The 13,818-nt window shown below is 35.3% G+C and overlaps 1 protein-coding gene across 16 annotated transcripts in view; it reads right to left on the minus strand.

Annotated features, from left to right (window-relative positions):
- The window catches only part of JAK2 (Janus kinase 2), a 97,774-nt gene that overhangs the window by 17,568 nt on the left and 66,388 nt on the right, over positions 1-13,818 (minus strand). For all 16 annotated transcript variants that reach the window (XM_086479048.1, XM_086479055.1, XM_086479052.1 and 13 more), the window contains 9 exons: positions 12,053-12,210; positions 10,546-10,657; positions 8,648-8,834; positions 7,057-7,184; positions 6,412-6,546; positions 5,402-5,489; positions 3,252-3,379; positions 2,342-2,480; positions 897-1,048 (listed from right to left, as the gene is read on the minus strand). In XM_086479048.1, coding sequence (XP_086335174.1) covers positions 897-1,048; positions 2,342-2,480; positions 3,252-3,379; positions 5,402-5,489; positions 6,412-6,546; positions 7,057-7,184; positions 8,648-8,834; positions 10,546-10,657; positions 12,053-12,210 — 1,227 coding nt within the window. The remainder of the gene's footprint in view (positions 1-896; positions 1,049-2,341; positions 2,481-3,251; positions 3,380-5,401; positions 5,490-6,411; positions 6,547-7,056; positions 7,185-8,647; positions 8,835-10,545; positions 10,658-12,052; positions 12,211-13,818) is intronic.

Raw genomic sequence — 13,818 nt, forward strand, 5'->3', positions numbered from 1 at the left:
CGTCAAAAGCCAACGTTGACAATTTAGCAAGGCTGGCATAACTTGAGTTATCAGTTCAGAAATTCCCAGTCAGTTACTAGTGGAAGATAAGAAAACAGAGAAGGATAATGAGAAATATGGTGTCTCCTTTACTGCAACTTCATAAAACCTCAACTGGATGCGTCCAGCAGAAAATTCTATCCACTTGTGAGCTGTCTGAGCATCTCTAGTTGTAAAAAGCTTCATAAGCATTATGAAATAAAGTGGATTACAACAGGAGAGAAGAGCAACTTCTGACATACCTAGATATTTATAAGATAGGTCTAGGTAGACCTAGATTATGACACCTGAGAAATCAGATCAGGTTTTGAGAGAAGGTAACAGTCCATTTATAAAAATAATACTATGAATCTCTTTTTTTAGCGTAGGAAATAAACTTTTTGCTTCCAACTAAGGAAGTAAATATGTAAGAAATAATATTTTTATGGAATGTGTTTCCTCTCCACCCCCTGCCCCTAGCTGAGACAAAGTTAACCTTTCTGGTTTAGCTAAAATAGTAGAATTGTCTGCAACATGCAAAGTCTTACAGCATTTAGGATGGTCAATTACTAGAATAATGCCAGTTAAAATCCATGTATATTGTTAGGAATAGTTTTTGTTTAAAGCAACAAAGCAACAGAAACATGAACAAGATAACACTGGCAATGCTGTACTTTGTCCCCATAAAAATCAAAACAAACAACATAAAACCAAACCTCAAATCATCACTTCTGATCATTACCTACCAGTAAAAGCGTTCTTTTCCTGCAGTGGTCATGGGCCACACCACTTTACTTGCTGATACAGTTACAACTGCAGATGTTTTAAATTAGAAGTGTCCAAAGAACTGTTATGACTGCAGATTCAGTAATACTTACTCTTGAAGAATCCAGTGCACTCAGAGGTTTGTCTCCTCCACTGCAGATTTCCCACAAAGTAGTACCAAAACTCCATTTGTCTGTAGCCAGGCTTAATTGTTTGGGATTCTCAATACATTCAGGTGGAACCCATGGTATTCTCTCAAGAAGAACTGTGCAACCACACAAAGGAAACACCATGTTAAGAAGAATTAATAAAACCAGAAAACTCTGTAACATATTTGATTTAGTAAAAAATGCTTTAGTATACACAGGTGTTTCATTCTGTAGTGTGCTTTTAATACCTTTCCAAGTTTTTGTTCCTGCCTAAAAAAATCCTACAGAATATCTACAATAATAATATTTGTGAATCAGAGCGGAGAACCATTAATTTTATCGTAAAAAAGCCTAATGTTATAAAACTGCCTCAAAATCATTTCCACATTATATTTTTACTCTCACTTCTATATTTCCCTCAATGTTACCAAGATTTAGTAGCTACCACAAAGGAACTAGATAGCAACAAGTAAAAAGTACTTTGCCAGCGGCTGGCACACTATGGCACAGCCAAAGGTGCCATAGCATGGAATTTAATCCTATTTGATTTTTAAACTTTTAAATACTGATTGTAGTAACAAGCTAAAAGATGGTATTGTACTGATGTAGATCTAGAACTCCTTAAAATGAGATCTTGTAAGATCAATGTAGGCTTCTCATTTAAAAAGGGAAAATAATGACACTGCATTTTACATAGTCTCTTACATGCCTTATTTCTTTTGGCATGTATAAAATTACCAAGTATAAAGTGTATTCATTTTTCCAAAATGACTAAAAAAGACTAGATAAAGAATAGTAAGGTTACTTCAGTTTCATTAGCATAACAATCTTGCACACACTTTTCATTTAATTGATTTTGCTGTTTATAAAGCACTAGAACAGCCTCAATGGCAGACGATAATCTAGTATTTTTAGCATCATCAAGTGGCTTCAGATATTCACCAAGACATGCACTGAAGATGATTTTAAACTGCCAGGCAGCATTTTCAACAGTGCATTTACTTTCAGCTCTCAAAACTTCTCCAAGCTACAAAATACAACAATTTAGTCTCGATCAATAATAGGATACTAAAGTCCACCAGCTACCTGCAAATGCAATAGACTTACTCGCGGTGCATTATAACATATTAATAGTACTACCAGTGAAAAAGAAGTTGAAAATTACAACAGGAGGAAAAAAACCTGTCATACAATGGAGAATTGTGGCTTTATTTCCTGTAGCTATTTTCTGATAAAGAAGACACACTCAAAACTGCTGACTAGGGCTGCAGAGATTATTTTAAAGTTACAAATGGATGAAGGAACTTACTGTAACAGAAGTACCTTAGATGGTGATCAGAAAAAAAACCCACCCAAACTTATTTTTCAAGTCAGAAGCATTCAAAAAGAAAACTGACACAAAGACTTACTATCTCTTGGCAAAACTGTAATACTGATGCCAGGATCACTCAGTTTTATAAACGGAAGGTTTCCAGACTTCCTGTCTTCCTCTCTGATAAGCAAAATGTTTTTTGCACAGACATTCCCATGAACGAGCCCTTTATCCTCCTATGAACAGAAATGCACCTTTTACATACGGACAAAAAAACCTTACGGCTGGAGAGGTATTTAAAAACCAATAGTTTACCACATGAGGGAAACATCATCAGAGAAAATAATGATCATAGATTAAGCTGATCAAATCTCAGAAATGTCATCAGTTCCTCTCAGAGTTTTAAGTATCTACCTCAAGTTTCAAGTTTAAAACTACTTGATGTATGTTAACTCAGAAAACTACTAATTCATCAGTACCATCCATTTACAATTACTACAAGAGCATTTAAACTCTGTTACAGGGAAGATTAATCTAATCACATATCCTGTCTCAAATAATGGCCTTTATGTTGAATTAAACAGACTGTAAAGTTGGGACCTAATGCACAAATAGAATGTACTCGCAGTTTGAACAGCATCATGTTTTCCCCTCCCAGTGGTTAACTACTAACACTACCAGGAAATAGTTTATGTTCAGTATCATGAGTTGATGTGGGAAAACCAGGAAGGACTGATTCCTGGCAAGGGAGGAAGAATTCTTACAGGAAATGTGTTTTTATTTCACACTAAGACATGAAGTATTAAAAAAGAATGGGAAATTCAATTACACTTTGTGCAAGATACAAAGGTCTGTCCTTGGCTATCCACTATTTGTTATATGCCTAGCCTATTTTCAAATACCCTCCAGAGTTTCAAGAAGTAGCGTAACAGCTCAGCCATTCTCCATGTATTAGCCTGAAACATGTGAATTCAGCCATTAACAAAACTGAAGAATAAACTACTTACCAGAAAATGCATGGCTAATGCCAACTGTTTGGCTACTTCCAGCTTCCACAAGATATTGATAACATTTTTGTTCTTTTTCAAATATGTGTCCAAGGATCCAAATTTTACATATTCTTGTACAAGGATGTCTGATTTAAAATAGTAAAAACAGTAACAATTAAAACCAACAACTAACAATGGAATTTCAGGACAGATTCATTATTCTAGTACTATCCATCTCTTTCTTTGACACTTCATGGTGAACTAACCATAAATTTGAAACTATATGACATTGTACTGCCGATCAGTATTGCCGCAAATACTCTATCTGCTTTATACTCTATCTGCTTTATACTTCTTCAGGGTGCGGAAACTTGTCTAATTTCTTCTTAAAGCCAAAGTTACTAGATTTAATAGGTTTTTTTACATAATAGGTTTCCACCTTTAACAAATCCAGTGAGCATCCCTCCACCTTCACTTTAAAGGCTCAATGAGTAATGTAGCTTCTGATAAAGCATAGTAGTGTACAGCAATATCAATGTAGTAAGTAGCGTAACACTCAAGACGTTAACTATATAGTTGTTTATAATTTCTATTCTTAGTGAAAAATAGGATGCTTTGCTGATAGAAAATGCTCTTGAAAACAGACTAATATTTGCTTTAAAAAAATGTGTGTATAGCAATATATGACATATGCCTCCATGCAGACCATCCAGTGAATAACCCAAGAAACAATTTCATAATACCGCACAGTCTTCATCAGTTTCGATACAACAATTTCAAATTGCGTAACTGAACTCTTGCCTTCAGCTGCAAGATGCTCACATTGTAGTGCTTCTCATTTAGATTCTAAAAACTACTGGTATTATATTTGTTTATAACAAATAAACTGATTTTTATAACCCACAGACAAAATAACAGCCTCTTTTCCTATTTCTTAGTAACTGTCTCTCACTAAACTGTAGTAAGTCTCTTGCCTTCAGAAACAGAACTGTCTATAGAGGGCAACTGTGATCTAAAGGAGAAATAAGCAGCCATATACGTATTTAGCTTTGTTTTTATTAATTATACAGTTAATCTACCTGAAATTTTATATATAGTCCCAGTGCATGGTAAAATGTATCAACTAGAAAAAACACTCATGAGCCTGTTTGTGAAGAAATCGGCATCACAAGTTCTTGGCCAAACACGGTGCTGTGCCTTTTCCAGACTCCTAAGAGAAGCAACTCCTGATAGAGGATCCACACTCCCTTTTGCAAATTCCTTCTCTCTTTATTCAGGCAACCATCTATGTAATATGCTTATACAGTTGTTATAAAACACTTCCTTTTGTTACAAATTTCTAATCACACTAAAAAAATGGGTTTAGGGCAAACTGACATTCCTGCCTAAAGACTGAATGAAGAGGAAAAACTGCCAAAGTAAGACCCAGTAGTACATATTCAAAGACAGCACTCATAAGCATATGACAACCATCCAAAATTAGGATTTCATTACAAAATGTTATAAATGTATTTCAGGTGTTCTTAAAACACCTTATTAATACATGGTCACAATGCAGTAATCTAAACTGAAAACACATTCTGCTTCTTTAGACATTGCAAAGATTTTACCTTTGTTAACACTTTGTAGTGTTTTTGTTTAAATAGTGGGACCTCATGTTTTCAGAATGGGCCCTCTAAACCAAATGTCCCAAAGCTATATTTGTGCTCACAAAGTCAGCACACGGGTGGGAAAGAGTGGTAGTTTTTGTGTTTCTGATCACAGTAAAAGATTTTTCTGGGGTAGCCAAGCACTCCCCTTTCTAGCTAACCACAGTTTATACAATGCAGGGTAAAATTTTTCCGGCATTTCAAAAGATCATTTTGGAAGTCCAGCAAAACTTTTCAAAACTGAGATTTTCAGATAGAACAGACACGACTGACTAATTTACAAAGGTTACTATTCACACTGACTGTACTTACACAATATTTCCATTTTCTTTGTTATCACCATACTAAATAGTACTCAGACACCAAGACTAATACTACTGCCATGTGAATATGTATTGGGTGTCCAGCTGGTGCAACAGGTTGTTTTGGGTTTTCCCCCTGCTTTTACCTGGAACCAATGTCAAACTCTAATGACAGCTGTATAAAATTAGTCCAAAAAGATGACTAATTTCTACTTACTCTCCTCCCCACATACGCAGACTCCATAATTTAACACCAAATGTTTGTAAGAAAGCTGGCTCATCATACTTGCTGCCTCAAAGAAGGACTGTGAGTTAGGGGAGAGAGAGAGGTTGAGACAGAATAGGTATCAGTGAAAACAAAACCCCAAAACATGAATCACAGAATCACAGAATGTTAGAGAATCACAGAATGGCATGATTTTTAATAAATTTATTACAACTATGTGCATATTTTAAAACATTTCAACTTATATTTTATATTGTTTGTGTTTGGTTTCGTTTTTTTTTTAAAAAACCCCAAAACTGATAAACTACATTCCAAAGAGGTTAGCAAGCTCTTTTTCTGCAGGTAAGTGTATCTCAACATTTTAAAAAGACTCTTTTCTTCCATGTCAGTTAACTAAGTAAACTGCAGACAAATTCATGACGCATTATTCAGTTTCCAATTTATTCTTTCATAATGCACTATTCGCTTTCCAATTTATTTCTTCATAGCACATTATTAAGTTAAAACAAAGAAGTATCACATCACTTGTCTACTACTGCAAGACCTTACCTAACCTTGTCAGGAAGGTTGCAAGCGGTTTTATTTCTTTAGCCATTTTTTTATTCTCATCAGTGGTATCTCCAACTACACTTGCTTGTGTACTGATTAGTCACCCAACAAAACAAGGTCAAAATTAGCACATTTTCCTTCAGGTGGCTATATTTCTATTTCTGTACATTTACTCCTTTTAACAACTGACTTTCACTTAACTTTAGAATGTAAGTATATTACAGCTTATTAAAATTAAAATACGGGTTATAGTTTCTTTATTGTTTTCAATTGCCCAGAGTGTATGCCTACATTGCCTACGAATTTTAGCTATCCAAGTGTCACAAGGCCAAGAATAAACGTGGTTCAACATACAACCCTCTACCATATAACAAATATTCATTTATCATAAGAAATGTCATGCTCAGCATAGCATGGACAAATGTTATATAGCAGTCAACAATCACACCAACCTCAGAGTAGTTTCTATGCACTTTATCCAGCACCTTTAAAAGAACTTCGGTTTGATGGAGCTGGCCATAGTCTCCCACTTCTTTCCTTACACCTTTGAAAATTTTAGTAAATGTGCCCTGTCCAAGACTCTCCTCCTAAAAGACAGGAAAGATACAGATGGCAAAACCCCAGAAATCTCTGCCTGTTTTGCAAAAGATCTCTTAACCAACCACCCTCAGTAACACATACGCAAATCTTTACAGCTAGCACACCTCTGAAGTCAGACTAAGGGGACAAGGAAGCAACTATATTAGAAACAGCTTAAATCTGCTTATTTTTTATTGACTCCTCAAGCATCTCAAAATAACTTGCTGCAAGAACCTGAGAGGAGGGAATTGCTGTTAAAGATGTATTTAGATGTCCCTAGAAGTAAATACAACAACCGTTATTGCAGTCAAAAGGGCACTTCATATTTAAAAAAGCCACCAATTATCTGTATCAATGGAAAACTTAAAAAAAATGTTTTCTCTCACAACTCTAAGGAAAGATTACAGCAAAATCTCCTAGCTCAGATAAGACTGTTTTAAACATATACTGAGTTTTTTAAAAACTTAGTGTGTATTAAACCAACCACCTGCAATGGAAGAAGCAACTAATGGACTTACGAATATCAAGTCCTCGTTCCGGATTTTGTGAAAGACCATCTGGTTGACATTATTGTGTCTCTGTAGCGTAGGTGATGAAGGTACATCAGAAACACTATTGCTTCTGAAGACCAGGAGATTTGATTTATCTGGAAGAAGAAAGAGGGTGGGGAAAAGAAAAACAAAGTAAATTTGTAAAATATAAAACTATAACACTATTATTTCAGAAGGATTACTATGAGATGCTGTTAATCCAACAAAAAGAAGATATCACATTGAGATCAGTTTATTTAAAAAACTACACAGAATTTCGTTAAACAAATTCGAAGTCTGATTTTTTTCTAATCGGCAAAAACATTTAGGTTCACTCAGTTATTTTAAGTTTCCTAAGAACTCTACTTCTGACAAACATTCTGAAAATACTCCTTTCTCCTTTCACACGTTAACTTCTGCTGTATTTGTAATAACAATCAGTGATGGAGAAAGGGGATATAATTCACCTGCTTCTTTTATATTACAGTCATTCTGTTAAAGATGTGCCTATCTCTGATGCGTCTTTAAAGGCTTCACATATTTTTGCCCTGAAAACACTTTTGTGATCCTCATTGCCTTCTGTTTACCATAGTAATTATTCTTCAAGTGATTTTGAAATATGGCTCTCCATGAAGCAGAGGAGGTCTGTTAGCAAAACTGAAGCTGATAGGTACATATTTGTGTGTATATGCGTCCATGCATGTATGATTGCATTTATTCAATAGTTTATAATTCTGATGCATATACAGGTTTTGTTTCAATGGAAATAAGGCTACAAAATTGTTCTCTGTAATGTGCATATATATTTACTTGTAAAATCTTTTCTAAGTTTTAAATCCATTGGCTAATTTCAATCAAACTTGAGAGAGGTAAAAGTGATATCAAATAGTCTGTTCTGTCAAATTTTTGTTTAAATAAGGACTTGGATAGAGACAAAGACTAATACTAACTGTAAGCAGTACTACTTACAATAAGCAAAAAAGGGTAGATGTTATCAGAACTCATAAAGGAGAAAGATATGAGTATCAAAGCTAGGTAAAAACCTTTAATGTAAATTCAAGAAAAATTCACTCCTTAGGAGCTCTATTCCATGTGTATTCTTCACTGTAAAAAAGAAGCTGAAATCACGCTGCAGCCTTGGCGTTAATTCAGCTAAGATGTCAACAAACAATGAAAGAAATTCACTGGCGTTGTTGGTTCCATTGCTTATGGAACTATCCTCAGTGAGAAGTGATAGATTTAGTAGTTCTTTCCTTCTCAAGACATGAAAACATTCCAGTGAAGAAACACTGCTGCACACAATATATTGCAATTAAGAACCCAGTTTTGCTTCTAATCATGAAACTGGGTACCATGATTCTGTCTGGAAGACCACCTTATAACAAAGAAAATATGGCAGACACTAGGACTGAAAACTATGACTAAGAAGATGAACAAATAGGTCAGTAAAAAAAAACAAAAACAAAAATGTACAAACATACATATTTACCTAACTGAGAGTCATTTAATCTTAACTTATTTTTAAATCTTTAATCTAAAAGTTGGAAACCCTTCTATTTAGAAATAATATCTCCCTTACCTTTTGGTTTTGGAGGACAGCATTTGATGAACTGGAAAATTATGCTGTCTGAACGGACAGTTTCTGTCTGGTAACAGGTCAACAGATCCTTAAGATTACCAAAACTTCTCTTGGTTCCACTAAGATTATATTCTCCATTCTCATTCTTCGTAATTAAGCAGTGCTTATAATCAGTTGTATTCTCACGCTGCGAAGATTTTTTTCCATTAAAAATAAAATTGATCAATATTTAGTATTTGAAAGCTTATTTAAATGTATAGCACTCTACCAATTAAAGAAAAAACGCTTCAGGAAAATATTACCATTTTGTTATTTTGTTCTCACTGTGTAATATAGATTCTGAGAAAACATGATTCTACTCTGATCACTGGAATTAGCATGTTGATACTATGAAAAACAAATGTGACGAAATCTGCAAAGATGGAGCTGAGAAAACAGATAATGGATCCCAGGAAAAATCCTTCAGAGCTAGTAACAAAAGCTTCTTCACCCTTACATGGGGTAATATCAAAATAAAATTTTGTTGGAAGCAATAGCCCATACTCTGTATTCTATTTGCAAGCATTTGGAGATCTGGGCTGTATTTATATTTTTCTGTTGTCTACACTACACTGCTAAACAATTAGTTCCTAGCACAGATTTTCTATATGCAATTTTCAATTATTTTTACATGGGATTTTGATAAAATCCCATTGAACATTTTTAAACATGAGAAGCTCTTAATAGTGCTTTCATGGTCCTTCATGTCAATACTACGGAAAATGTTCCAACAAATTCTGAATTTCAAAAGCCTTCTAACTGCTTGCCCAGAAAGACTAAGAACGAAAAAAAAAAAAAATGTGGCTAGGTCACTTAATGGCAGGCTTAACTCACAAGCTTTCCTCTCAGACTTTGACTCTAATCTTGCTCAGGGACTGATCTCTTAGTCTAAATAATACCTCATTAAACACACTTCACTGACTGGACATAAAATTTTCATGAAACTGATCTTAAAATGGCTGTTTATTTCTCCATCCACACATCAACATTGTTCTGTCATTTTCAAAGATGTACATATCTCTGACAGTATCTAGTGAACTTCTTAGCTTGTTGCAAACCAGCAGGAAAATCCATGTATTATCTTCCCTAGTTAAAAACCCAAAGGTAGCTCTGTTAATTTAATCAAAGAGAAGCCCATCCTTCGAACAAGATCATGCAATTATGTAACAGCAACATCAAAGTACTGTATTATCACCAACGGCAGTCTCACACAGGAGAGGTACACCTGGTTCTTTAGCTGCATGAGAACTGCAGGCATTTCCAGGGTGGCTCCTACTCTAGCTAAGACCAGATATCCAGCGGGAGATCTATGTTGAGGTAACAGCTGCTGGATAATCTGGCTGGCCCAGCACTGGGGATGGGGACAGGACCGAAACTCAAAAGAACCTATGAAGGACAGACCACCGGGGGCTGTATACTCAGTCTAACTAAGCTCTATTTGGGAAGGGGAAGGAGAGCAGGATGGGCAGAAACCCCACAAAAAATGCAACATAAAACCCCCCAAACCTTAAAAAAAAAAAAAAAAAAAAAAAAAAAAAAAAAAAAAAAAAGATAAAAAACCCCCACACCCCTCCACCACCCAAACGTTTACTACAGTCCCAAGAGCCATGTCACCATCCCCAGAACTCTCAAGTTCTCTTCCCTCCACCAGTCTTGTTCTCCTAGGTATACATTATGTGTCATTACTGATTCTTTACCATACAAGCGTTTTGATATTGAAAGCTGACCAATCTGAAAGAAGTAGCTATAGAATATACACATCAGACAAACATTCTGACAAGAAAATTCAGAATAATTTACTGAATAGTATTATAACGCAACAAAGATTATACATGTATTGTCTAAGACAGAATACAAACCTCTATAGCAAAGGTGAGGAAGTATTTTTTAAAATCTTTAGGACTGCAACGAAGAACGTAGAAACCAGTCTGATTACCCGCCTTCTTCAGTTTACTGATAGCAAAGTCCATGCTATAGTAAAAAGAAAATGTTTAATATTGCATAATGTCAAAATCCAGGAACATCAAAGATTGGCCAATGAGCACTACTACCAGATATCTAATGCAACAACAATTCAAACAATCAATTTTTTACAGCTTCCTTTAAGTTAATCTTTTTGTCCCTTTATTTTCCAATATTCAGGGTGGCTTCTTAAGTAGAGAGCAGCATATTAAAAATTCTTAATACTAAAAACACCACAATTATTTATTTAGTGAGAAATCTTACAGCCTAAAAAGGTATACTCCCCTAGGCTTATGATATAAAGTTAAAATCAGCAAAATATTTGTGTGGGTGGAACAAAGTGGCTTTAACTTGGGAAAGGGCTAACGAGAAAGAGGAGTTGAAACAAGACATCATTTGTTACTACAAGAACCAACTTCCCATTAAACAAGCCTTGCTAACTGACTTTCTATCCATTTCAGGGAATGAGGAATAGAATGACTTAGAAAGGTCTATACTCATTGCACACCCTTCTAAACAGCCATAAATAAAGGTCAATATACAGCATTAGTCATCAGTGCAAGAAACATGATTAGAACTGTACAGGTCTCCATCCCTCTCCTCCTTCATCCCTTCTGAAGGTTATAGCACCTATCCTCTTTCCGTCATTGGGAAATGTACAGAACTATTCTGTAATAGCTGAGTAGATACTGCAAGTTTCATGCAACATATCCGTTTTCAAGCTTCCTGTAGCTAAAGTAAATACCCATTTTATTATGCCTAACAAAACATTTCTAAGCTCCCATGCGTGCTTCTGTAAACAACACTATATGAACTATTAGAAAAAATGTTAAAAGTCAATGAAGGTACTAAATTTTTCCTCTAAAAAACCCAACAAATCCACAATAAAGCATGCAAACAAGGAGACAACGTTCCTTAAAAACAAAAAAAACCCCTCCAATTTATTATATGGCTAACAGTCAACTGCAATGCTTGCTCAAATATGAAAGATGGTGTTATCTCAATTTGCCTTTTTCCCCTTGACAGTTCAGAAAATGAAACTGCTAGAGGCCACAATGAAAACATGAGATCCTGTATTCATGACACCATATGTTGCTGCTATGGTCGTAACTATAATTCTGTAAAATCACCATCATAACTTTCTTGCCTGTCTCACTTGAAGAAAAAAATAATTCTAAGGAAAGAAAATTAAAACCAGAATCTTTCTATTTATTCTTTATAATATATCAAGAAGGCACTGTATTTTGCAAAGTGAAAAACAAGAGGAAAACTGTAAAGAATTTTATGTTACATGAATGTAATAAATACAGATTTCAACATGTCCATCACGGTTTACACTCAACTAAAGTTCATCTTTCAAAAATAATATCACCTCAATAGTTATATTGCTAAAAAATTGCTTACAAAATTGGTCCATGGCAGTTGCTTTGGATATTTTCAAGGACTGATGGTGGTGCTACTTCTTTACAGAGATAATGGTGGGCATCCGCAGTTAATCTGTAATATCCATCAATTAATGATACAAAGGAGAGAGCTTCTCTTAGTGACTGAAATTCAGCCTCCTGTTAAATTGCCAGGGGAGAATGGGGGGTTGGGGGTGGGGAGAGAGAGGGAGAGGGGGAGAGAGAATTTCAGTTTTTAACAGGCAACACAAAGTTCCTGGATATGGTGATGGTATGAAACATACAAATACATATGCATGCATTAAAGGATATCCTGATTGTTTTCAACTACTGTTTGTACAGTTCTACCTTCCTGGTGTCATCCAAAACTTGTTAGCAATCTTCAGTGTTCAAAATTAAACCCAAACAAAACCAATCTGCCATAAAATACCCCTTACTCTAAATGTATGAAACAGCAGAATAATGCTAGTGAGGGAACATTTGAAAGTGAAAAACTGAGTAGATACAACTCAGCATGGCAGACCTCTACTGAACTGGCAACACAGTGTTCTTTTTTTTTTTTTTCCTAAAGGAACGCCTTCATTTATCAAAGATGCATGGGGCTGCCTTCAAGTATCAAAAAAAAACCCAAAACAAACAAAAACCCTCTAGAAAAGTACCTGCCTGAAAACCTAACTAATAGTCACAAAAACTGGCATCCTGAGCTGGATCATAGACAGAAGCTGACCTTCAACTACTATGAAGAGAGGTGCAAGGGCTGGAAGTGGGGAAGGGAGGTGGAAGGGCTGGAAGTGGGGAGAAGAATAATGTAGTCAAAGTAAAATGCGGTGTGAAAAAGGTCTACGCAGAATATGTTGAACAGGTAAGAGCAGGGCAAAATTAAATCCATGTGTAACAATGTATTTGTTACTGCCAATAAAGGAAAAGAGAGTTTATTTTTATGTCATTATCTATATTTTCTTAATATTTTGACAGTTGTATGAGAGCATTAAAGGCTGCCTTTAATTCAACAGAGAAGTAGTACTCTACCATCTACAGAGTCATAGTAGATTTCATTCAGTAGCTGCATAAGGTTGCCCATGACATAGTGGCTGAACACAATTCCTTGGCAAGTTCTTTGCTAGACAGCAATAAAAAAAGCTGGTGCTTTTGATCAAGTGCCATGAAATTTTTTGGAGTCTTCAAACTCCTTATTAAAAGAGGACCTGCAAACAACTATCTTCCCAGTTGTTTCAACAGGATCGGAAAACCCACACAAACAATAGACCTAGAAATTCAGACATTTTAATCAATCCATGTATCCTAGAATTGTATACAGTACATTTCCATAATCAATTCTACTAGCTGTGTAACAAAGCTAAATCACAAATTGTAATTTGCACACCAGAATTAGTTGATGTGCGAAGTGTCCATACACAAATCGTAAGCAAAACAGCAGCTACTGCACTTCTTCCTACTCTGCCTTCTCTCCAGTAGCTTTTTTAGACGAGCTCTTAGAAAGTCACTTTTATCCTCAGAAGCATACGCAGTCAAGTACCTAAAGAATTTTAATGGCTCAAGATTAAGGAAGTCTCCTCCACCAATCTGAAATATTACCATGCTCTCTGTGTCAGATGCTCATCACTGATTTTCCACTACTCTTACATCTCAATGAAAAGCCTTGAAAAATTTCAAATTCATTAATGCCGGAAATGAATGTAAATCGCAATTCTACTATAAATGAAAGTAAATCATATGCCTTTTTTTTAAAAAAAAGTGTCATTAGAG

Source organism: Leptosomus discolor, chromosome Z, assembly GCF_034619465.1.
Source record: "Leptosomus discolor isolate bLepDis1 chromosome Z, bLepDis1.hap2, whole genome shotgun sequence".
NCBI classification, from domain to species: Eukaryota; Metazoa; Chordata; class Aves; order Leptosomiformes; family Leptosomidae; genus Leptosomus; species Leptosomus discolor.